This window comes from Chamaea fasciata, unplaced genomic scaffold (genome assembly GCF_029207755.1).
Source record: "Chamaea fasciata isolate MVZ Bird 193981 ecotype frontalis unplaced genomic scaffold, bChaFas1.0.hap1 SCAF_2, whole genome shotgun sequence".
NCBI classification, from domain to species: domain Eukaryota; kingdom Metazoa; phylum Chordata; class Aves; order Passeriformes; family Sylviidae; genus Chamaea; species Chamaea fasciata.
The window spans coordinates 96,009,562-96,035,290 of record NW_027094087.1 but is presented as its reverse complement, the minus strand read 5'-3'; the positions used below and the strand labels follow the sequence as shown (position 1 = coordinate 96,035,290).

Sequence of the window (25,729 nt, the reverse complement as noted above, 5' to 3'; positions counted from 1 at the left end):
ATGATACATATTCTGAGAGAAATACAGGATCATAGAGTGGTTGGAAGGGTTGGAAGGAACCTTGAAGTATTATTTGATCCAATGTCTTGTGGGCGGGGACATGTTTCAGTCGATCAGGTTGTTTAAAGCCCCATCTAATCCAACCTTGAACACTTCCAATGATGGGGCATCCACAGCTTCTCTGGGCAACCTGTTCCAGTGCCTCACCATCCTCACTGTAAATAGTTGCTCTGTAATATCTACTATCTCTTCCTTGCTTGTCCCTTCTGAACAGTTTATAGCCACTGATGGCAGCTCTCCAATTATGCTATTCATGCCACCACGTTTCAGCAATAGTGATTAGACTGTAGCTTTCCAGTAGCACAGTGGCTAGCAGCTCTTTCCTGTTTCCAGCTCTGATGTCTTTGAAAATTACCATCACAAAGACCAAAACAGTTGAAATAGTGATAAGAAGTTCCTGCAACAGAAGTGGATGGGTTTTTTGATCAAGTAGTTCAAGGTTTGTCAAGCTGCTGGCAGTCACTTGTGGAGTCGGAAAGTCCTGAGAACCTGGAGAAACAGGTTGGGTAGCAGCCCAACAGACAGACAACCTGGCATATCTGGGAACCAAGAGGCTTTCCTTTGGAAACCTGCCATGCTTCTTCTGATGGATTCAGCATAATCATGCTCTTCTGCAAAACACTTTGATTCCAACAAATTACCCATTTTCCCAGAATGAAAAATACCATGTTGTAAAGCTCCAGCAGGATGTCTCTGATTTAGGCACCTTAAAAACCTTTCCCAAGAGTGTCTTGTTTCTCCTGTACTGCAAGTAAGACTTCATCAGCACAATAATTAGTGTTGGAGAAAACCTTAGAAGTTCTCAACCTTTCAGATATATATAACTCAAATACTTGTTGAACTCTTCATTTCTTTACAATTAAAATAAAAGCTGTGCTCTTTATCTAAAGCTTTTTATAAAGCTGAAATGCATGCAAGAAAAGCAGTTCAGATGATACTCAGATATTTCTGTCTCCCATGATGATTTTGATTCAAACTTTGTTCAATTCTCACTTTTTCTCACAGCACATATGCTTTGAACCTCAGAGCAATTTTCTGAGAGTGATAACATGAACTGTGGAACAAACTGAGGCTGTGAGTGGCCGAGAGAAAATAATATGATGATTTGCTAAGAATGATATTCTTAACTTAGCTCCTGGGACCTATTTGACCTGTTGACAGCAAAAGGGAGATGAGTCCAACACAGACTCCTATAATCCATAGCCTGCTTAAGGATTTATAATTTTCACAACACTGCATGATAAAAAGATTGAAAATCAAAGAAAAGGGCAACTCCTCATTTGGTTGCAGAGTCAGTCAGAAGACAGCGTACACCTAGCAAGAGGAAGTGAATAGGTAACCAGTTTTCCCTGGAGATGTAATTTTCTGCTTGTAGTCAAGTTCAAGCACACACTGAGTCCTGCCTTGGGCCGTAGTCCCTCTGCTATCAATGTATCTGTTCCTTTTCCGGTTCCTACATTAGGGCCCATAATCAAATTGTGTTACAACATCTCTGACTACCACTTTACAGAGAAACAAAATAGCAAAATGAGAACACAGAGGTTGAGATAACGGTACATGGCAGCCCATGCTGTTCCATTGTCAGCAGGCTGACTAGGCAGCACTTGGACACAGTTTGGGGGATGATATGGGCCAGGGACCATTACTATGAGGCCCTAAGGATGAAGCCATGCTTTTATGGTTGTGGAAGAGAGTCCAGCAGTATATGCACATATACACTGTGTAGCTGGATTTGATCATATGTGTATACATTGCTGCTTCATTTACCTTTTTTTTTTTTTTCTTCATGGAGTTTCATCATTTCAGTGAAGCATCATTTGTAATATTTGTTCTTGCTGCCGAGTTTCTGATCACAGTACAGTAGGGAGTGCTTTTCATTGTCCATCTTCTTTGATAACACATGATAGCATTCTCTGTACAAACTGTGCCCTGCCACTTACTCTTACATGCCATGAAACCCTGACCCATTTTAAATACATGAAGGATAGTCTCTGAGGCTAACAAGAGTCTTTAATGCATTTAAACTCTGATATCACAGCATGTTATATCTGAATTCTGTACTTGATGAAGATGGTCACTGGAGCCGAGATGGTCATGGAAAATGCAAAGGGAGGGTTTCAAATGCTCTTTGTGCAGAGAATGCTGCAAAGACTTTTAAAGGGGAAGATAAATAGCTAGAAGCCAGATTATGCATGAGAGCAGACAAAAGTCTTGCAATCTGGTATTTTTCACTTGGACTTTGTCTTCATTTGCTAGCTAGCCCCAAACAGACCTTTTTCTCCCTATCAGCCATGTATAAATAAATCTCTCTGTGCTTTCTATAAACAGACACAGTTTCTGCATTACAACTGACCTTTCTACTCTCAGCTTGGTTACGCAGCACATGAACCATGTCCAGGTGAAGGTCATAGGATAGGACCTTGTGAGAGTCCATCTAAGCATGCATAAGGCATGAAGTACATGTTCTTTTTTGGTTGCAGTGCATAGGAATTTGCCCTAAAGCATCAGGTGTGCTCCAGAGGCTGTGGTCCAGCAGTGGCAGATGCAGGATATTGCATGAATGTGGTGATATTAAGGATGATGTAAAGCTGGTTTGGGCATGCCTAGGAGTCCAGGGGGCAGTGGTTCTTTTGTGCATGCCACCTCCCCACCAACTGCTCTGTCCGTTTTTGCTAAAGGTATAGGTATGGTCTTCTCTCAGTTCTGCTAAAGGAACTGTTAGCAGTTGATAGGATTTTTAAGGGAATCCTCCTGAGTCATACACATGAGAAAAAGTGCAACATTCAGATTAACTTTCCCTGGCTCATGTTTGGCTTAGAAAGGATGAGGCTGTGGAAGGTACTGTTTCCTTAGCCTGAATTTTGTGTAAACCAGATTCATGTCAGTGGAGCATTGTTAAAGTCCTGAGGAAGCAGCTTTGGAGTGGGGGGTTATCACCCGTCTTCTACGTGTTAGCATAGATCCTATCACAACCCCACAAATTATTTTCTTTGAAGGTCTGAATTTGAGGAGTACTACTTTGTACTTTTTCTGAGCACTACTCTCAGAACACTGCTTTTCTGAAGCAGTTTTAGGACCAACCAATTTCTTGTGTTTGCAGGAAGTTGACTAATAGGAGTAGCTGGTGTAGCCAAGCTGTAATATAAAAGTACAGTGTAGCCATATTGCTCACCTGAAAGGTAAATCCAGTAAACTACATTGGATGCTCATTACTTTTTCCACCCTGGACTGTGAAGTCCACCTCTGACAATGAGGTCGTGGTCTTTAATCCTGAAGAGCAGAAAAGTCAAGGAGTGGATCACCAATCCTTTCTGCACTACAATGTTTCCACTGCTGTTACTCCATTTCCTCTGGATTTTCTGAGCAAGCTAAGCTGTGTTTTTTAGCTATCTGCTCATTTCAGAGACTTCAAGACAACAATTTTGTGGAATAAAAGGTAGTAACTTTCCATCACCCATTCCCAAGATGCTGCAGGTCTAACTGCTGGCCATGTAACCACTGCAGAGTTAAAAAACCCAGTGATGCTCATGGGATTTCCAAGAGGAATGTTGACTGGTGTCTGTGGTCTGGACCTGGTCTGTACATTCTGTCTGAATTCCCTTCAGTTACACTTGTTTACAGTGTCCAACGACACCATCTAATTGGTTATGGTACACTGACATTTTTATCAATTTAATAGAGCCTTGGAGAGTTCTTGCACTGTAAGAGCAGTGAAGCTAGTGCTGAAGTATATTTTGATTAGGCTGCATAGGCTGGTCTGGGGACACAGGTTTTATGAGATAATTTTTTGTGCTAACGGGCTTTGAAAATATAACTACTGGGTGGTGAGGGATGTAATCTAACAAGATCCCATCACCTAGCAATTTTAACAAGGATATAAGAGTGCCCTACCTAATTTCTCTTATGGAAACCAACTAACATAACCTTTAGCATGCAGAAGTAGTGGACCCTAGGGTTCCTTTGGAAGACTCTGAGGACAGAATGGATAGACATTTAACTTTCATAGATTGTGGTACATGCCTACAAACATAACTACCCAATTTTCAGTATCACAGTGTGTGAGAGATACTGTTCTTTCTTTTCACAGTCTTTTTCATCAATCAGTTCCTATTCAAACTGTCTCGTACTCTGCGTAGGTGTGGGACAAGGTGTCTTTATTACACATGTGCTGAAACTGAGGTACCTTTTTATTTTGTGAAATAATATAACAGTGACAACGGCTAAGGATTTGTCCAGAAATGAGGCTGGCCACAAAAAACTTAATGCAAGTTCAAAGATTGTAATATTCTCAGCATTGGCATAGAGAATCAGGGATTTTTTTCCTTCTAATCTCTAAACACGAATAATTTTCTTCAGTTTTATGGGTAAATTTTTCTACTCAGTTACTTTGTACTTCATCTGTATAAATCTTGTTTACTGATTTAAATGCATTAGAGGCACAGTTTCAGAAACTAATTAGTGTATGTTTCTTCACAAAAGCCGGGTAAGATGACATTTCCCTGGAGAAGGTATATAGTAAGTCAATAAAACACAAGTAACTTGATTGCATCAGTCAAATGCACACAGTTATTGAGCTGTTCAAATGCACACTCATTCATGTATTTAAGTTTTTATTCTTTGAGAAAACAAAAAGAACTCAAATATTATTATTTTTATGCAAATGAGATACATTTATCCTCAGCCTTTTAAATTAATATTCACCATTCTTAAAAGTAAATTATTATTTTACCTATCTATAATTGCATTTAAAACACTGAGGGAAGGGGATCGATACCTCTGTTTTTCTTTCAGTACCTTTTAATGAAGTCAGGAGCTGTTATAATCTGGTTTAATGACAGATGCTACACCTTGAATATCCCTATTGTTCCAAGATCCCTCATTTTACAGACAACTAGAAATACCAAGATTAGAGTGTGAATTTCTCCATTCATTTCAGTTATGCATAAGTTAAAGATATAAAATTACCTTTTAAAAACTAGTACTGCTAATTATAGGAAGGGCATGTCTCACAGTTTCTTCCAAATTAAATCTAATTGCAAGAGGTCTGGGTAGATAAAATAAAGATTGGTATTAGAGCATATAGAAGATTTGTTTGTCAAGGACTTAAGGAGCATATTGCAGGATCTCTTGGAGAAGTCATAACTGCATCCATTGAGCTTGAAGACAGACCTAGCTTTCTTCAGTTTGGGAAATGTTATGTCAGGCAGTGTGTAAAATACTATGAATATCAGATCCTGAACTTTGACAAGGTATAGCTTTTACATTTGTGAGGCAGCTAAGGCCTTCACTGGGACCTGTCAGGCAATGATGAGTTGAACTGTACACATAAACAAACCCAAACTATTCTCTGTCTAGAGACAAATCCACAAATTTCCTTGTCCTTTGTAAACCAGTGCTGTAGTCCCAGACTTAATTAAAGCAGTCATTAAAGTATGTGCAGCTGCACACTCAAACATAAGCCATACCCACACTCCTTAACAACAGAAGTGCATGCCTGTCATATTTTTGTAAACCTGTTGCTTTCCCTTAGAAGCAGGCAAGTCAGTGTTTCATCTTAAAGATCATCACAGACTGTGATGAAATGTTGTGTCCTGGGTCCAAGAAGAGAGTGAGTAGGTATTTCTAAAAGTATGGAGCACATAGCTGTATCCAAAGGAACACAGTGTTGTCCTCATCCTTGAACACATTGTTGTCAATGTCCAAAATTGTGACTGGAATTTTCAGCATTGTGCAATGTTGTACTTATGCTGTGAGTGTGATTGATTGCTGTTTGCAATGTCAGGAGGTTTTTATTTAGTGTTTCTTGTATGTGTGCTAATGGTAGTCTCCAAGCTACATACACCATTTGCTTAGCTGAGATCCTGTCTTGGTGCAGAAATGAGACATACCATGTCTGTCTTTCTCACAGACTGGCAGAAGTGGGAATTGTGCCAATAACTTCAGAGAAAAGGGAATTAGGACCTGTAGAGCGATTTAAATTATATAGAACACTTAATAAAAGTCCTTAATAAGACAAAATAACTATTCTCATTTCTTTCACTACTTTTGTGTTGCCTTTGCCTTTGTCCCCAGCTTTTATCCTCTTATTTTCATAATCACAAGAAGCCAAATTAGTCTTGAGTGTAAGACTGCCAAACCAGCTTTGAATTTCCTTGACTGTTCTGACTCTCTGTATTTTGAGTCCAGCAATGAGAACCAGAGACTAGGTAGCTCTTACCAGCTGAGGTGTTGCATGACTCATTAGTTTGGTAGATGCATCTCCCACTCAGCCTCAAATGTTGGCACATTTTAGACACCTGTGCTTCTATCATGGTAAGTATCAGTTCATTCATTCATGGGTCACCTAATTTTCTTTTTTGTATTAGGTATGCTACAGGTCATGTGCTTTGCTTCCAATAGAAACCACATACTCCTTCTGAAGCAACTATGGAATCAAATCCTGAGAAATTACAGGAGGGAAGGAACCCAGAAGAAGAGGTTAAAAAACAATGCTCCACTCAGAGGAGTAAAGCAATAAAAGGAGTAAAGCAATAAAAGGAGGGGGCACAGCTAGCAAAATTGTGGTGAGAAAATAAGGGACATTTAAAAAAATTAATCTCCAGAGTATAGGAGTACAATTGAGGAATGAAAGTAGTTTCAAAGTGGCTGAGGAAAAAAAAAAAAAAAAAGAGAGAAGTTATAATAATAAAATCGTAAATCCACACGGGCAAACTAGAAGATCACAGTCAAGATCAATGAAAACAAACAATAAGCAGAAAAAGCAAAATACACAAAGCATTCCTGTCTGTAAGCCAGAACAAACAATCAGGATAATGACTTGACATGCTTTTCAAATTTTTGAAAGAAAGAAAATGGCAACAGAAATAGTGAACAATTTTAGAATCTGATTGTGGGAATGAAAGGCTTGTATTAAACAGTTTGTCGAATATTTTAAAGTTTTGGTCTTCTAAGTATAAGCCAAGCAATATAAATTTTCCTTCAAATCAGAGCACACTTTTTTTTTTTTTCATTTATATGTCTTTGAGTTGTATATATGGCATAGAACAGCTTAATTTTCACTAATAATCTGTCTCTGTGGATTGTAATTCCTTAGTTCTTTAGTAGCCAGGTAGGTTTCAATGCAGTATCTTGGCAGAAATGTGGTAACTCCACACACCACCACTCTAGCAGAGGTGGAATGAAGTCTGAGGAGTCCCAGACTTGTACTGATGACAGAGCCTTGTATTGACAACCTCAACATGAGTTTGTATCTCTGGAGCAGAGTAATCTGATTTTGCAACCTTGCTGTCCCCAGTATGTTTTTATATACATGTCAGCAACAAACTGTAGGATTGCAACATCCAGGTCACCTGTCCTCATCCAAGGAGCAGGGAAATCTCTTTATGCTGGAAAGCAGCAAAAACACTATGCAAAACTTTCAGCTCAGCTGCCTGTGTTGCAGAGTCTTTGATGATGCATATGCCTAAATTCACATTATGGTCACTGGAGCCTCCTCAGCTCACCCTGTGCATTTATTTTCAGAAGATCTGAACAGCTTTCTAGACAAAGTCTAGACCATAGGCTTGGCTGCCTAAGACCTCAGTTGACTGCAGCAGGAGTTCAAACACCTTGTTGATGTATGGCCACCCCTGTGTAGGAGTCTGGCTGTGCAGGCTGCCATCCTGCTCTCCGAGTGTCGTGGCCCGAGCAGAGCCCCGCGGAGTCCCGTGACTGCAGGATGGGTGGACTCACATCAGGCCTGGCAGCTAGGGCTCCAGCTGCCCCTCAGCCCTGCCACCACTGGCCAGCCCTGGGAGGCTGCACAGCCCCCACCAGCAGGCTGATGAGCTTGGCGGAGTTCTTTTGCTGGGATCAAGTGTATGAGGTGTCTTGGCTAATGAACGCTGCAGGTGCCATTTCACCCGGGGCTGCAGCTGTTTTCCCTACTGAGGGCAAACACACTGTGTTCATAAACACTACACACTATCATTCAGTACCCTCTCATAATTGCTGCTAAAATAATAAGCTAGACCACTGGGGAAAAAAAAGGTTAAGTCATTTGTTCTTATAGGGACTAATTATAAAATCCATGACATATAAAATCCATATTTTACATGCTGATGACTTTGACTCTTTTGGCAATGCTCCCTCCTATATTTCCTGAATGTGTCCCTATAAACAAATTTTCTGGGAGGGTGAGGGCTGATATTCTCCCAGTTGGAGATTTAATTTAAAGGGAAGAATTACTTTTTGTGTTTATGATTGTATTTATTTGCTGCTGGATCTAGCCGGACCCCTGACTTAAAAGATATGTCTAGCTTATAAAGCAAAAACAAATATTGCAGGTCAAGTTCCTGTTTTCATGTTAAATCCTTGCCAAATTAAAAAAAAAAAAAAAAAAAAAAAAAAAAAAAAAAAAAAGTGAAACAGAAAAATATGTTGTTGAGAAATCCTATGTCCTGGAATTTTCCCTGTCAAGTTGATCCAATGCAGACAGTAGTGACTAAAGAGAGGATTTTTTTTTGTGCTTGCAGTTTAAATAGGATGAAGTTAATATTTTCTTCCCAAATGTAATCTCTTTCTACAGTGATAGGCTATCATGTTTCTAATTTTATTTACAGAGATGGGTAGGTTGGATCACTAAAACTGAGATTTGAGTTAGGGTGTGGATTTATATCCCTGTCCCTCCCTTTAAAGACTGGGATTGCTTGTGTCTGGACTCATCTTTTCAATTAATTTGCAGTAGTTAAAGGGTGCGGTGTGTGATGGGGCTAAAGAGAAACATGATTAAAATGTAATGCTTCTACTTTGGTATCTGCATCCTTATTTTTTTTAAACCATCTTCAATGCTCTGACGAGTTTAGGTCTTCCTGTATCACATACTGTGCAAGCAGAAATATGTGAGTGAACTGTTGCCAATGGCTCTGAGCAAGCATGGGGCATGTTTCAGATTACACTGTGTTTTCTTGTTCGGATCTGATCTCCTTGCTAGGGGAGAGTCTGAGAAAGGCAGCTCTAGGGGATTTACTTCCAGCAGCAGCAGCAGCACATGATCCATCAATCGCGTGATTCTCACTAATGGGGAGGGTGAGGAAAAAGTGAATGCTGCCTCGGTGAAGCAACACATTTTCTTCTGCTCGAGGGGCCCCTTCACCAGTCGGGCGTTTCATGGCTTCTCCAAGGTTAGAAACCTACTGCTGCCCAAACCGGGATGCAGCTACACAGCTGGTGATGGACTTCCAGCCCAAAGTCTTCTGCGGAGTCTGCATTGGCAGTGCCTCCATCAGCCTGCTACTGACCATCCTGCAGCTCCTGCCAAAGAAGGGACAGAGCCCACGGAAGATGCCCAAAGCCTCCTCCTCCTCCACCATCCTTCTCCTTATCTCCGTTTGTGACATCCTTGGAGGCTTAGGTGAGTGCCAGGTTGATGTCCTTGCCATTGCTATAACAGGTTATTTTTGCTCTGAGGTACCACAGACAAATGAAGCTGGTGAGTGGACAGTAGAGATTTCTGAGGGAAGCGTGCTGTTTGTGTTCACAGGAAGATCTGGACTAAGTGAGATCAGGAAATTATAGGTCTTTGGGGAGAAAGTTCTTGCTTAATAGTTATACTCTGAAAGTGAAAGATCTCCACAAATCTACACCAAAATCTCTGCTTTAAAACAAATTAAAATCCAGAATGACAACTGATTCTCAGAGAAAGGCATGAAAGTGGAGGTGAGGCAGCACATTGGAAAATAAATTTGACATCAAACATACAGCCAATCCATAGGGCTGCATCTGAAAACCACTGTCCTCTATGCCTTAAATCCTTTCAAACCAAGTGTGCCTGTTTCTCATGTGCCAGCTGCTTCTCTGCCACATCACATTGACAGAAAATGAGTTTGACTTGCAGCTGCACACAGATCATGCTGGACACAGACTTTTGAAATGTGAGTAAAGCTACCTCGTTGAGGACAACCTGCCTCTCAGACCCTGGCTGATAGTCTGGAGGAATAAACCAGTGGAGACTAAAACAGAATGCACGATTCAAAATGAAACCAATATGTCCTGAGCTGTCCCATCAGTCATTTGGTGATTTTTCCCATCAGTCATTTACTGTCAAATTTGGTATAAATTATCATGACATGTGCTATGAAAATACAGGACAAGTTTGTTTCTACAGTAGCATTTTCCCCCCTCTCATTGGGTAAAAGAAGTAGTGCTGTTTTGTCTCACTGCTGGGGCTGTGTGTGTGTCTGTCTATCCGTGTGTCTGTGTGACTTTGTGTTGCAGGTCTTCTCCCCTTTCACACCCAGCCAGGTTCTCTCACAGTACCTAATAAGTACCAACACTAAACCAAAGATTATAAAGGAAGTAAAGAAAGGGATATGGAAAATACGTATGTGCATGCACCTGGGAAAGGTCCTTTCAGCCAGATGAAGCCAACAATAGATAAAGTTATTTTTCTCCCTTCCTCTTTCACTGGCAAACTCAAACTAATTATCCATTGTTGTTTTTGTATTGAACTCACTTTGGTGCATGGAAATCAGTTCACTCTTGGTGGGAAACCTGGTCATTTTGTTCTGTTTCCTGTTGGTGCTTTATTTCAAGCAAACCCAGAAAACCTCACTAACAAACTCTAAGTTAATTTTTAAAAAGAGCATTGTTGTTACCGAATTCAGAAGTGCTGCTTTGCTCTGTTCTGTGACCGAGAAAAAGGGCTGCCTGTAAAATGAAGGCAGAGAGAAGTGAAAAATAACCTTTTCTGCAAGGGGGCATTTTATAGAGAAGCAAATATCAGTGTATGAATATATGCTGGTAAATAGTTATTTAGTGTTTAATGTAAAATGCTACCCAGTTTATGTCAGGAAAGTGTGTGACAGCATCTCTAAGTTAGTGAGATTCTAATCTATCTTATGTTTGAAGTCCCAGCAGCGTCCGACTCTTGGGGCTACTCCCCCTGAATGATTACACTGACATTTAAATAGCACGGTTGTCCCTGCTGCGCTCCTCTGCAGCCGTCGCCTTCCTGTAGACGCACAAAATCTGGGCTGCGATGTGAAATATGTGGCCAGGGAAAAGCATGTGACTCAAATCACACCAGCAGATTCAAAGCATTAATACATTTTTTTTTTTTCTTTAGGTATGATCTTCAGGTCAAGTGTATGGCTGGGCTTCCCGGGCTTCATAGCTAACATTTCTGTGGTGAACGGGACTGACGTGTGGCCTTCCACCTTCTGTGTGGGGAGCGCGGTAGGTACAGAGATCATCCGCGCCCTTTCTTCTGCTCCCAGTCAAGAGTCCCTCCACGGGGGGAATCTGAGAGGAAAACTGCTGTATCCAAAAGGAAATGTGGCTGTGAGTCAGAGCCTGGCTATGATGGTTTCAGCCTCTGGCACACCCCTGCAAGCGCATTCATGCCTCCCTGCGCGAGGCCGGGCCGGGCCGGCTGGGTGTGGCGGTGGGTGAGGATGCGGGGCAGACTGATCCCCGGGTCCTGCGGTGTTCGGTGCTCGCAGGAGTGCCGGGAGACTGGAGTACACTCCCTCAGGGACGTGGGACCAAAAGGATATAAGCAACCCCGGAAGGGCTGTGAACCGTAGTTTGGGTTTGTGCTGGAACCGCACCACCAATACCCCAGTGGCTCCGTTGCACCGGCAGCGCGAGGTTATCTGTCCATCTGCTCTGTCAGAAACTGCAGCCTGTGTGGTGGCACCAGGGACCTCCTGAAACCAGCAACTTGGGTAGCTCAGATTAGCTTTTGTGGCATGAGAGCGTGTGTTTTAGACACAGAGGGACAACAGTATAAATATACTCAAAGCCACAAATCTGCTGGCAGAAGGTCTGTCCCTGCCATGTGGGACTTCAGCTCAGATTGCTGGGCTGCATCTCAATGACTGCAATCTGGCCAAGTTTAATTAAGTATCTTCTGGATTAAAATGCAAGAATAAGAAAATGTAAATGCATTCCAAAAGTACAGATTGAAACTCCCAGTTCCAGATTTTACAATCAGAATACTGGGGAATATAATTTGAACTTACTGTACAAGAATAAAGGTCACAATTTTAGCCAAAACATCGAGAATGGCAAGTAAGACAAATCATCAATTTACCCAGATGTAATAGGAATGTGGGGTTCTCAATGAATTAATGCATGAGCAATAGCAGTATTAGCTTTGCAATTCAGAGTTTACAATGTAGAAGGGGATAGGTTGCATGTAAAGAAAATTATTCAGCGCCAGTAGTTTTAAAATAAAGCAATATGTGCCAAATTAAACTCACTGTGCTTTATATGCCTGTATAAAAGCAGTTTCAAACAGGATAGCTTTGTGCCATGACACAAATATAAATTCTATACATCTATCAATTCTCAATTCTATCACACATCTTTAAGTTTTGCTTATCAGATGCAAATGTTGTTGTTTTTTTTTTTTTGAGAAAGAACCAGTAATCTCAGTATCTTGCACCAATGATGTCCTACTCAAAACCCGTTCCTCCTCATGTTTTGCTTTCTGGCCCATAACGCATACAGATGTATTTTTAAACATGACTGTATGCAGACGGTTTGTTTTTCATTTGAATTTCAGGTTAGATGGTGAGCAGCATAGCGGTCTACCGCAATTTTTATTTTCCCTTACTTGTGCTCCAGGAAAATGCTGTAATCTGAGTCATTTTAAATTTAAATTCAACTATATTGGAATGAAAAATAACCCTTCTTCCACTCGTTTCCCCCTAATGTATTCTCATGTGAGTTAATGAAATGTTTCCGATTCTATTTTATTTTTCTTTTAGTACTATTGTTTTACTTCTCTTAACCAGAAGCCTGTACAAACTCCAAAGAGTGAAACTCTTAGACATTTCCCTTGAATGGTTTGCAGAGGGGTTCCCTTTCAGGCACTGCAGCAAGATGTGTCATTTTGCTAAAAAGTAAGATGTCATATGAAGTTTTAGGGTTTAAGTGCATCTGATTTATATTATTTTTGGAGACAGTTTTGTCTGTGTTGGATTTTCTGGAAAGACGCTGCGGTTTATTTTTGTAAATGTGTGTGTATGGGTAGTAAATTGTGCATTTTTCAACTGCAGAAAATATGTAAATGTGATGATGAAGTTACGTGCTGAGTGCTATGGGTAAAGTGTGTTAGAAGGAAGACTGGGATTTTATTTTCTGCTCCTGTGCACTAGGAAAATGTCATGGTGTCTGAATTAAATACTGAATAATTCATGCCACAAATTACTAGAGGTAGGGTCTACACCCATGGTGAAAGGAAATATTTCCCAGCTTGATTTGCCTTTTAGAGGAAGGAGTGCTAGATCTCTATTCACCAACGTTTGGCTTAGTAACAAGTATGTTGATTTCCAGATGTAAAATGATGCTACCATGGAGCTGTGATAAAGGATATTCAGATAAGAACTGAAAGACGGCTTGGAGGGAAGATAACATGAATATTACAACACTCCCAGACTATCACAAAGAGCCATCTCCTATGGGGAAGAAAAGTGGAATTTATATACAGTGGCAAAGAAAGGTCACTTTTCTTATATAAGCTCATGGGAAAAATGCATAGGGTCAACTCAAGAATGCTGTGGAATTTAGCTTGACTTGAACCTGTTTCCTTTGGATTTTTACAGAAGAAATCACTCAGTTCTGTAGGGATGTTCTCAGATGGTGAGTGATTTTCTCATTAATGAGTTTTTTCTTGATAACCATCTTGTGTATGGAGAAAACACCATCACATGCAGAACCCACAAATACATAATCACGCTGTGGTTATGACTGACCTCAGTTATATTTTTGTGCCTCAGCTACTGAGAAACAACTGAAATTTTAACCTAAAATTAAAACATCCTCGCTATAAATTTCTTTGGGCTTCACTTACCATGTTCAGGTTAGGAACAGAGAGGTAAATGGCAGGTTTTCTAAATCAGAAAATAAGCTGTGAAAGCAAATGCTGCTCAGTTTACCTACGACTTGACCCATAGGCTACAACAATGCTGTTCCTGTGATTTTGAGTAAAATCTCTTACTTCATAATCTCATCTGGAAAATACACACATTAAAAGAACACATTTCCAGGCCAAAGGTTTGAGTCCCTTCCCTGCCCTAATGGTACTGGAGAAGCAGTTGTGACATTTGGCACTTCTTTCCCCTCTAGATGTGGATACAGCTGTTGTATAGCGCTGGCTTCTGGTGGTTGTTCTGCTATGCTGTTGATTCTTACTTGGTGGTGAGAAGATCAGCTGGACTGAGGTACCAGAACTAAAGCTCTGAATTTGGTTTGGTTTTTTTTCCCCTCCAACACTGTATGTCTCTGTTTGCAGCTGCCTAAGAGTATAAGTGAGTCTTGTACAACCATCTGATGCTCATATAGTTACCAGGTAATGATAGGGATGAGTGGCGTTCTAAGTGCTTAAATTGCTAGGGCAATGCTCAGATACTGATTTATGTCTGACTTGAATTTAGATGTAACTGAATTCATTTAACCTTTGGAAAAATATGGAGCAAATTGTGGGCTATAAACTTTATGGCAATGAGATGACTATTTTTGTCCCTACCATGCATCTGAAATTGATTCTTGCAGAAAAAAATAGTCTTATCCTGAAAGTGGAAAGTTTGGAGGGGGAAAGTGATGAAGTTCATTTAGTTAATTTCATATAGTTAATTCCCTTTTTTGCCTTTCTTTCTGATTTTTTATTTTACCAATTTCTCGGTGAGTGTGGTCATTATTGCCCTTCTGATCACACTTTTAAAGTCCCTCAGAAGAAAAAAATGTATTTTAAAAAAAAATTCATTTATTATACGTTTTTCTGCAATGCCTGTGAAAGAGGAACCTAAACCCTTTGGAAAGTACCATGCTTTAATGCCAGACAGAAAAAAAAGAGATGTTTTTAAGTTGGTTGTTAGAAGAGCAAAATCACCTTCAATTGCTACTGATAAAAGTGGAATTACGTGACTGTTCCCAGATGATACAGAGCAGTCAGGTACTAAGGATATGGTTCTTTTGTGGGTGTAACCAAAATGAGGCTTTTTGAGTTACCTTTAGACTGTTGAGGATAAACCTGATTTTGTAAAATGCCATAGTTCTAGTCAAACAGCTGGGACCTGCCTCCTTCCCCCATCCCTGTTAATCAAAAAAAACATGTGTATTTGGGCCTGATTCTGAGATCAGAGTAAACACCAAAACACTTTCTACAAACACAGATATGAATCTCCCTAAGACTGGAGCAGTAGCCAGCTCTGAAAGTTAAACATTATTTTCTTCTAATCACGGGAGGATGGTTTATTTGACTGTTCAGCTCCATTCTTAAATTTTAATCAGCTTACTTGCTCTCTGCGGGAGAAATGAAAGATGCAGGGGTTCCTTCTCAATAATAAGTATAGGGAAGAGGTCTTGTTCCCTCCACTCTGCAGCTTGGAGAGGACAGGACTTCCATGTGTAAGCCTGAATAACTACTTTGGCACATTCTTTTCCTGAAGGACTGCCCCCACCCACCTGCTTTCCTTAGTTTAATGTACTGCCAGGGTTGCTCTGCACCATTTCCTCTCTGTAAAACTCCTTTTCAGTGAGGGTCCTATTTTTACCTTGCAAGGTGGGAAGTGTAAGGTTTTACACCTTTAATTGTGCCTGTTGTGTTTGGTGCTTGCAGTACGATTGTGCTGTACCACATGATGACGTGGGGCCTTGCGGTGATGCTCTGCGTGGAGGGCATTGCTTTACTTTACTACCCTTCCCTCTCCAGGTAAGCAGGCTCTGGAAACAGACTGGGAAACCATGGTACTGTCTGGTTGTTTGAATGTCTTTTGGCTAACTTTAGAGACAGGCATTCAAAAGTTGAGCATTTTGATCTTTGCCAAGGATGTCCCACTGAGTCAGTGATTGTGCTCGAAATACCTGCCCGTGCTTCAGGGGGCCCTGAGGAAACATGCCAGGCAATACAGGCACCTGGGAATGCTGCAATACAGCTTCTGCTATGAGCCAACCTCCTCCCTTTCCTGGTTTTAGCTTTCCTTTCAATTTGAGAAAAATCCACAGACAGTGCATGTTTAAAATCAACTTTATGTCTCATGTGAAGGTAAAGTCTATGAACTAAAATTTTGCATCTGTTTGCTTAATTCCTTTTTTTTTCTTTTTAAGTTAAAGGTGACATAGATAGAATAGCCAGAAAAGTGAGATGTGGGGAAAAAAAAATGCATAATCTTTTAATGATTTCTTCTCAGCTGTGAAAATGGCTTGGAACATGCAATCCCACATTACATCACAACATATGCCCCACTCCTGCTAGTGCTTGTGGCCAACCCAATCCTGTTTAGGAGGACAGTATCAGCAGGTATGTTCCTAATGGCCAGCATCAATCAGTCTGTGTTATTTAGCGACATAATACTGTAGAAAGCCATGGCTTTGTACTCAGTGATGTGTGGCAGCTCCTTGTTAAACTATAAAGGTGTAGCAAAAGGTGGGAAGCAGTTGCCTATTGAAATGAAGACACCATTTTGATGGGGAATTTCCCCTAGAGACACATCTGGTGACACACAAACTATTCTCTTATTAGCCTCTAACTGCAGATCGGCAAACGTTTCCATGTTACTTGACTTAAAGCTGTTGAGACAATGTACGCTGGATGCTTAACTCTACTGTAGTTTTGGTACCAGCCTCGACTTTGGAATGTAACTTATTCTAGTTGGTGAGATCTGAGAGTTGATTTAACTTCTTGGCGGCCCTAGAGCAAAAAATTTAATAAATGTGATCAGAATTTTGTCACTTCTGATTCTGAGATTATGAAACAAATGGGAATTGCACATGACTCAGATGGGATCTTGACATTCCTGTTCAATTTATTATCCAGTGCTCGGAAAAAGTGAGGCTGAAAAAGACGCACGGATTCAATGCATTCTTTGCATGTAATATGATCATTGCTAGATGTTTGCAGTACCTGAATTTATCTACACATCGATTATATAAAAAAGCTGGAGAAAATCCAGTACTCTCAGTTCAGTCTTTATGCCATCCATCCTCTGTCCCTCAGCCATACTCATTTTCAAAGAAGCAGTTGTTCTTTTAGAAGAGTTGTTCTTTGTATATTTGTTTTTGCATTTAAATATTCCTTGTGATATCTGAACAGCATGTGGCATAAATTTTTTTGCTGACGATCCATTTTCAAGTTTTAGCGGTGTAGCTAATGCTCCATCAATGACACAATGAAAAACAATTCATTCATAATAGGATAGAAGACTCTATTTAAACATCACATAAGAAGTATATAATCATATCACACATTATATATAGAAGGTACATGCTATATTTTGTTATAAAATAGAATTATGTTGACCATAGTATTTCATACTTTCAGTGGGATTGAAAGAAAAAAAAATAGTGGGATATCTTTCATTTTAGGAATTCAGCTGTGTGTAATTATTTTCCTTTAGTATTAGGCTATATGTGACATTCCTTGAAAATGGTCTTTCCAGCTTCTGAACAACTGCTGGAGACAAATCCATCCATTCCTTTGTTCCCTCTTCCAGGCCTCTATCTTCTGGAGAATTGTGCCTAAACTAACAAGATGTGCATATATTAATGAACATAATTGTATACTTTTCAGTTGCCTCCTTACTGAAAGGGAGACAAGGGATTTACACAGAGAATGAAAGACGTCTAGGGACAGAGATCCAGATGCGCTTCTTCAAAATTATGCTGGTATTTGTTATTTGGTAAGAGGTGCATTATTTTGTTTTAAAGTGCCTTTTTCCCAGAGGGAGAGAGTCGGGGACAGGAGTAAAGACTAATGGGTTGCTTCATTTGTTTGTCTTTATGCTTGGAAGGGAAGGTATCTAAGGAAGAAGAAGTTCTAAACTAGTTCACAAAGGAGCTGAATCACTCTTGTAACATCACAAAGCTGTGAGGAAATGATAAAATGTTTAACCAACAGAAAAGCAAAAGCAACAAGAAACAATAGCAAAAAATTCCCAATAGGTTGGGCATCGACTGAAGCTGTCTGGTACAGCAGGCTCCCAGCTCTGTGGGCTGATATCTGGCTTTCTGTAATCAACATTTCTCAGAGTCTTGGCACCAAGCACATCACTGAGGACCTACAAAAATATGCTTCTAAGTCTGGTTTCATGGCTCTGAGTATGATCATGCAATGCAGCACCTCAGTGCTCTACAGTTTTCAAGTGTCTGAGAAAAACATGGATATTGACTAGAAAATAAGGAAATGCCAGAAAAGAAAACTCCATATGATTGTGTATGAGACTTCTTATTATTTAATCCTTTTAAAAAATATTCTATCTTCCCCCATGAAAATAGTACTTTGGCATAGGAAAGAAAAGAGAGAGGGAGGAGGAGAGTGGGGCAAGAAGAAATGGTTCTGGAGCAGTGAAATGAGAAGGCCAAACTTAGCAGTCACTACATCCCACGTAACTTTTTTATACACAGGTGTATTAATGCACGTTACATTGCTTTAAAAGGCTGAACAGGGAGAAAGGCTGCCTCTTTTATCTTCTCTTGGCTGCTGTCTACTGGAGTGCTCTGAAAATAAATGATTGTCTTTTTGGGGGGAATAACAGTCCGCTTGGCTTGGAAGTGAAGTTTCCAATGTGAAGGGTGGGGTAACCAGCAGAGGAGGGAGTGAGAGACAGCAGAGAAGGATCCTGCAGCATGGCTTCCTGGAAATTGCTGAAATAATGAGCAGAGATTCAGCCAAGCTCCCAGGGCTGTGGAAAGAAAGAGCCCAGAGGCACCACAGAAGTGCATTGTAACCTAAGGGATGGTGGCCAGCTTGATTATCTGGGAACAAGCATGAAAGGAAAGGCCCATTTCCCATGGACATTGTGGGGACATTTGTTTATTTCCATTCTGTCTCATTCTGGGCTTTCCTAATAAAAGATAAAATCACAGCTCTGGTTTAGGATTTTGCTCTAATAAAACATAAGCTCTGGAGTGCAAAAACTTTCTCAAAGGTTATTGGAGGGAAAGACTGAGGCAGTCTCATCTCAGAAGCATAGGGAAGATTTCCTTCCATCCCAGAAGTCAAATATGGAATGCTTTAGTCAAATACAGCAGGTTGGGGAAACATAGGATAGAAGAAATGCCTACAGATTTGGGAGGGGAGAGCAGGAGGTTTTACATTGTGATAAAAATATAATTGTGCAAAGGACAGACATAAAACCCCTTAGAAAGTATGATGTGAATGCTGATGGTTTCTTTTCTGAACCTGCAGTACAACTATAAAGAAATGCTTCTCTCAATGTTTAGATGTCGTAGGAACTTACAGCCATTTGCTCTAATTTCTATTTAGTGAAGAACATATTCAGTTTCTTTCAATGAATGAGGCTTGATTATGCTTATCCTTATTTGGAAACAGATATTACCTTTATTCAAAATAATTGTTAGCATTTCAAGATTTTAAAAGTCATCTTTTGTGTTGCTTTTTGGTGTTTTTAAATGGACACTTAAGCCTGAAATTCTAACTCCAGCCAGAAATCCTGCAGCCTTTTACAACAACATGTGCATATTTGGGTTTCTTGTCTGTGAGCACAACTCTTCTCAGGCATGAGTGAAAGAAGTCAGCATGCATGATATTCCCACTATGGATCACACTTCCTTCTCATCTCAATTTTATTCTTCAATTTACTGTTCTGCAGCAAGTTAAAATTATCAGAGGTTTTTTTTCTTATATTGATTTATATTGTCTAAGCCTGGGCAAGTAGGTGGGTGTCTGGTCCTTGATCATGATCTCATAGACTTATTGGTCCCTTCAGACTGAGATTTAACAAGAAATCCAACCATCTTAGACTTGATCGTCCTAGAGATCTTTTGATTCTTAATGATTCTATGATTTAAAAAAACCTTACTGTCCCTAGAGTGATTTTATTTTCTATAATTTGAAGGTAAAGCAATCATGGTAAAGCAATGGTATGCACATCCATATGTAACTGTCCTTTTCTTCTTTGCTCCTCCCATAGCTGGTCATCCAATATCATCAACGAGACCCTTTTGTTCTATCTGGAAATGCAGCCAGATATCAATGAAATGCCCCTGAAAAACATCAGAACTGCTGCACTGATCACCTGGATTATAATGGTGCGTCAGCTGTGACATTGCTTAGTCTTAGAAATCACTGTTGTGACACTGGTGGAGCAACACCAGTATAGTGTGGGGTTTATGATTTTGAGGGAAATAAACACTCTGAAAATCAAGGAGGAAAAGCAGTGTGTAAGAGAAAGGAATGAGCAGTCAATGGGAGTGCTTTTCACCTGTAATCTTTGCCAAAAATAGCCTAGAGGCCAACTTTTTCTCCCATTTACTGGAGTATGCATTCCCTGTGTGAGAGATCACTACCCATTTTAAGATCCAGAACAGATAACAGATAGCTTTCTAGTCTAACCTTGCTAAACTCTGCCATAATGCAGGCTGCAAGTTTTAGCTCACAGTTCCTGAAGGTTTCCCAATTAAATGGGCGTTTCATGGAAATTTTCTGTTTGCAACTAGGGTGGTTTTGTTTTTATTATTATAAAGAATGTTTGCACCTTATGTCATGACATTTGGATCATTATTTGGGAACAAATAGGTGAAAAATCATTCACACAAGGCACGAAAAATAGCTGTGAGATGCTGGTCTCTTACTGTACTCTTTTTTCCTATTAGAATATTTGACGAGGGATTTTTCAGAGGTGACAGTGCAGGTTTATTTTCCTAGAGAATTTATTCTGGAGTTGTTAAATAGGTGTAAGGCCTGAGCATGATTTGTGTAATTAGGCATTTGAGCAGTTTGGTACTGAAGGATTGAGTGATGCAACTGATGTGATACAACCTCCTTTTCCTCCTTCTCTGACAAGGAGTTGAACATATTCATGTGACAGGGACCTTGCTCTTGCTCACCTGGAGAGCAAGAGGTCAAGTCAGGGGACTGACCTATGTTTTAAATTTGCTGTAAAAATATTTTTCTTCTTTTCCTGTGAGAAAAATAGAAGCATCAAAAGCCTTTAATTGGTTAAGCTTCTCATGGCACTGGAAACAGAGACAAATTTTTTGGCGATCACTTGGGATTTTCTTTTCCAGTGCCTCTCCCCATTTTTCCATCCCACTTTGATGGACATTTTCACTGGCTCAGGAATCTGAAGCAATTCCAGACAGATCAATTCCTGCTATTTTTAAAAGCTTGACTGTCTATGCTAATGTCTCCTCTCATATATTTGACTTGGCTTATAATGAAAACTATATGTGCTTTTGTGAATAAAAAAGTCCAGAGCTTGTGGGGAAAGCTAAAAACACACCAAGAGATTGACTGGCTAAACTTCATTCTAGAAAATCATTTCATGCTTACTGCTTACTGTTATGGCCTCAGCATTTTGGAAAACAGGTCATGGTATTTTTCTCTTATTTGTTTGTGTCTGCGATGGTGAAATTTTTATTTGCATGCAAATAGCGTATTTTAACGTCAGCAATCATTCAGTGAAAGTTTTTAATACATGGAAGTCATTTTGCTAGAGTGGAGGATGAGGCCTTCCTTGCTGGTGTAACTCCTGTTGCACTTCTCTTTCCTAGGGGGTTCTTAATCCCATGCAGGGCTTTCTCTTCACATTAGCTTTCTATGGCTGGACAGGATGGAGGGTGGACCTGAAATGGCGAAAAAGAGAAATACCCTGGGAATCTCTGTCCTCATCAACAGCGGGGGAAAATGCCTATCCTGCACCAGTGAACTACCAAAGCAACATCCATGATTCCAAGAAGATCTCGACAACTGACAGCCAGCAGACTGATGAGGCTATAAGCATGTTGTCTGAAGGTAACACCAGCAGTGACGAGAGATTAACCAGAAGCTCTCCCATCTACCAGGGCTGGTAGTTTTTATGTGCAGAGCTGGATCTAACTTCTCCTGGATCTAACTTTTCACATTGTGCATACTCACAAAACCACATCAATGTGTGAATGATTGTGTACTCTGGAATTAAGTTTGTGCTCAATGGCTTGATGTCATTTCCTGTAACTTGTGACACTGTGAGAGAGACAGTGTGAGACAGAGAGGTATGGTTTATGTCCTCAATTGCCTTCTAGGAGACAGGTATAAAGGTTTAAACCTTTTTCAGCAGGAGTATATCTCTGCAAAGAAATTTGTTACTTATGATTGACTTTCATTCATTTTATTTTAATCTCTCTTGTAACCTCCTTATGGTAGAAGAGTCTTTTGTTGAAATAAATGGACTATTCGTATGTTGGGTTTTTAAATGTGTTGCCTTGCTTGTCTTGCTCAGCAAAAAATTCCTCACCCAGAATTACAGCTCAAGGATTTCTGAGGCACCATGATTTCCAGCTTTTACAGTCTGGTAAAGCATTAGTGACAGCAGATTTTGAGTTAAGCACAAATATTTCCTGTTTAGATGCTCACTGACACATAGTCTTCTTTTAGCTTGTATATATGAATTTTTGGTGTGGTTTTATCTAGAAGCTGAAAGGCTTTATTTAAAAAAAAAAAAATTGAGCCCAGCACAGGATCCACAAACCCTTCAGAACAAAGATTCCAGTTCACACTAAGTTCAAGAAAAACTGTTTTTTGGCATGGATTCATTCTGACCTTTATGTGTACTTACTTAACAGGAGTGTGGCTGCTGGGGCAGGCACATTTAGAAATAACATTTGCATAAAACACTTCCATGCTCTGAGTGCTCATAATAAAACAGAACAAGTAGAATCAATAATCCCTTCTTTGAGGAGCACTCTGTTTTATACCATCATGTGGTGAATGAAGAGACATTAAATCCATTTTCCTTCTCAGATACACCTTTTTTGTGCACCTAGGTACCTACATCCAAACAACTCCCCAGATTGGTTGAAAGATAAGAAACAATGATGACCATGTCTGCTCTAAGCTTTTGACTTCATATCAAAAGCAGAAGTAATATGATTTGTCTGGTTGTGCTGGAAGCTGTTGACAGCACGGTGTGACTGTTGGCATGGTGGAAGCCCCTTGAGCTAAAGTAATTGCCCTTCTCTTCTCCAGCATGTGACCAGGGCTGGAATTTAAGTCCTGCTCACATCCACTTTGGCTGAACTTTCTTGGCTGTTTCTGCCTTGCTTTTTCAACACAGGTCAGTTTCAGCTATTGTTAAAAAATTTTAAAATAATAAAAAAATTAAAGGCAGCTGAAAGGTTAATGCAAAAATAACATGAAGCTTAACTTCCTGGGTTACTCAGGGAAGTCTCAGGAAGGTTAGACATTCAGGATCAGCAGAAACAATATTGAAAAATATTGACTGACTAATTAAAATAAATCAGCTTCTTGAGCTAATTGTTTGATACAAAGGTGTTAAGCAATGATTGGACAACTATTAAGGCAGATCATTACAGAGCAGTGGTTGGTGTGTAGCAAGTCTTTTACATTGTGCCCTTTGGAAACCTTAATGGCTTTATGGCTTTTTATTGTTGCTCCCCTTGTCAGAACTACTGGCAGATCGCCAGACCCTTTCTTTTCATCACTGTCGTTTGTTACCTACCAAAGTATGAAGAGACAGCACACAGACTTATGAGCAGATTATACTGAGCCTTTTGAAACTGAGACCATTTTTCAGTGCAGTACTCATCACAACTGGGGTCAAAAGAGCAGGAGAAAGGTGGAGGCGGAATTGTTAGTAAACCTTTTCATATGCTGTGGTGTGGACCAAGCTGCAAAACCTTAAACCAAAATAAGGTTCACTGGAATAATTCTGTGGCACAAAAGCACTTGGGAGGTGACAGGCTGTGGCAAGAGGCCCTGTGAGATGATTGAAGGACTAATCCCTCCCTCCCTTCACTGCTCCAGGGCATTTGTGTGGGACGGGGCAGATGGGATGCCCCAGTCCTGGCCCCCCAAAGCTGTGAGCAGCCCCTGAGCAGTGCCAGGTGGCTGCTGGCTCTGGAGCACTCCTGTTCAGGGACAGCATTCTGCAAGGGCTGGACTTTGCTACTCTATTTTTCTTGTTCTTTCAAGGTTGTCATCGGGGTGAGTATGGTGTGTCTGTGTATTAGTAATCTAGTGGGATGTCATCAGGAAAAATTAGGACTCATCTGAGAGCCTAAGAAAGAAAACTGACCTAATTTTGATGTATCTATGAACTGATATGGGGCATTGCAGAGCACACTGGCAGTGAGTTTTGACTTATAAAAGAAGTATGTGTGAGGAGAGCCTCCTTACCTGCTGTTCCTAGCCTTCAGTGGATGTACAGGAGGCATTCCTTCACAGCTTAAAATTGGATGATAATTGATTCTACTCATGTGTGCCCATGACCACTTTTGATTTCACCTTACACAAACCTTGTTCTTGCCTCACTGTTCAACAAATCAGGCAACACATTGCCTTCTATAAGGATTGCAGCAAACGCCCCTCCCTCCCTGCCAGGAATATATTTTTGAGGTCCCTCTCCTGACTGTCTCCACTCCATGTGCTTGCTGCTTGCATGTGAGGGAGTAACCGCGGGCCACCACAGCCAGCTCCATTTTGAGGGAAACAGTGTTCTCCAAGGGTCAACAAGGGCAAACTACAGACACCACATCCTGGACAGCACAGCTCTGGCACCAACACCACCACTGCCTTCTTCAGTGTGCCACCCACTGCTGAGAGACCCTTGTGCTTATCAGCACACAGTAAAACATCCTAGCTTTCATTCTGATGATGATTTGTATCTGCTTAGTTGTTATGAGGGCTGCCCTGGTGATGTGGGAAGTGCTTGTCTCTGACCTGCATATTTGTTTTCTAAGATGTGTTTCAAACATGGCTTGGGTTAACAAAGGAGAGCTCTTGTCAATACGGAAGTCCATCGGTGCAGACAGAGTCTGTGGCCTTCATCTTACACTGTGAGGGTCTCCCACAGTCACAGAGCTCTTCCCTCCTGGAGCAGGAGGGCAGCTGCTCCTCCAGAACAGCAAGGTGTGACTCTGAGGAGAAGTAAACAGAAGTAAAACTGGATCAGATAGTGTCTAATAAAATATATGTAGCTAAGGTGTTGTTTCATGAGTACAGCAGTTGTCAACTACAGCCTCTTGTATTTTGGGTGTATTAGAGCACAACAAAGCCTTCCTGAATTTATCAAAGGGAAAAAATGTTAATTAAAATAAAAAGGTAGTTGAATCCATGCACTGAAATATAATTAGTGTCATGGAATCACACAGACGATTTCTTTACATACAGGGTGGAATTGCCTGTATTTAACACTTTCCTGGCCTCCCAGCTAGCTTATCAAATCCAACCACACCCAGTAAGTTCTCTTTGTGTTCACCAGAACTTATTTTTAAACACTCAGAGATAAACGGAAAACTTCTGAGAGAAGTGCCTTCTCACATCCTGCAATACTTTCTTAAACACTCCTGGTTGTTTTCTGTTGGTGGAAGAGGACATATGGAACTGTATTTGATGTGCCAGCCTCATACATTTAATTACTATTTCATTTGGCCAGATGTTCAGGCTAATTGCAAAGCTGAAATATGAGCACTAATAAAATAATAAACAATGTGAATAGGCAGATTTCTTGCATACCACAGCTCTGCATCTATGAAGTGCACCACATGTCTGAATAACAAAATCCTGACTACATCTCTCTTCTGATAGACCAAATACATGAAGCTAGAAAGTGAAATGTTAAATGTGATCCCCCCCTTCCCCTGGATAACCATACTTGACTAAAGTTTGCTTCTATCTTATTATCAGATAATAAGTTATCTGATCTCAAAAAGTTATTTTAATTTT

General features: G+C 40.3%; 1 protein-coding gene across 1 annotated transcript; it reads left to right on the top strand.

Moving 5' to 3' along the window:
- The first annotated feature begins 9,207 nt into the window (after window positions 1–9,207).
- GPR143 (G protein-coupled receptor 143) lies at window positions 9,208–22,100 on the top strand. Its single transcript, XM_066177504.1, has 8 exons — window positions 9,208–9,451; window positions 11,165–11,274; window positions 14,173–14,267; window positions 15,665–15,757; window positions 16,236–16,345; window positions 17,615–17,723; window positions 19,977–20,094; window positions 21,559–22,100. The coding sequence occupies exons 1-8, from the start codon at window positions 9,208–9,210 to the stop codon at window positions 21,856–21,858; spliced, it is 1,179 nt and encodes a 392-aa protein (XP_066033601.1). The 3' UTR covers window positions 21,859–22,100.
- Window positions 22,101–25,729: the final 3,629 nt, after the last annotated feature.

Coding starts and splice junctions, on each gene's coding strand:
- GPR143 (XM_066177504.1), top strand. CDS start 9,208: ATGGCTTCTCCAAGGTTAGAAACCTACTGCTGCCCAAACCGGGATGCA. Junction 17,724..19,976: donor ATGCTGGTATTTGTTATTTG/GTAAGAGGTGCA, acceptor CTCCTCCCATAG/CTGGTCATCCAATATCATCA. Junction 20,095..21,558: donor TGATCACCTGGATTATAATG/GTGCGTCAGCTG, acceptor TCTCTTTCCTAG/GGGGTTCTTAATCCCATGCA.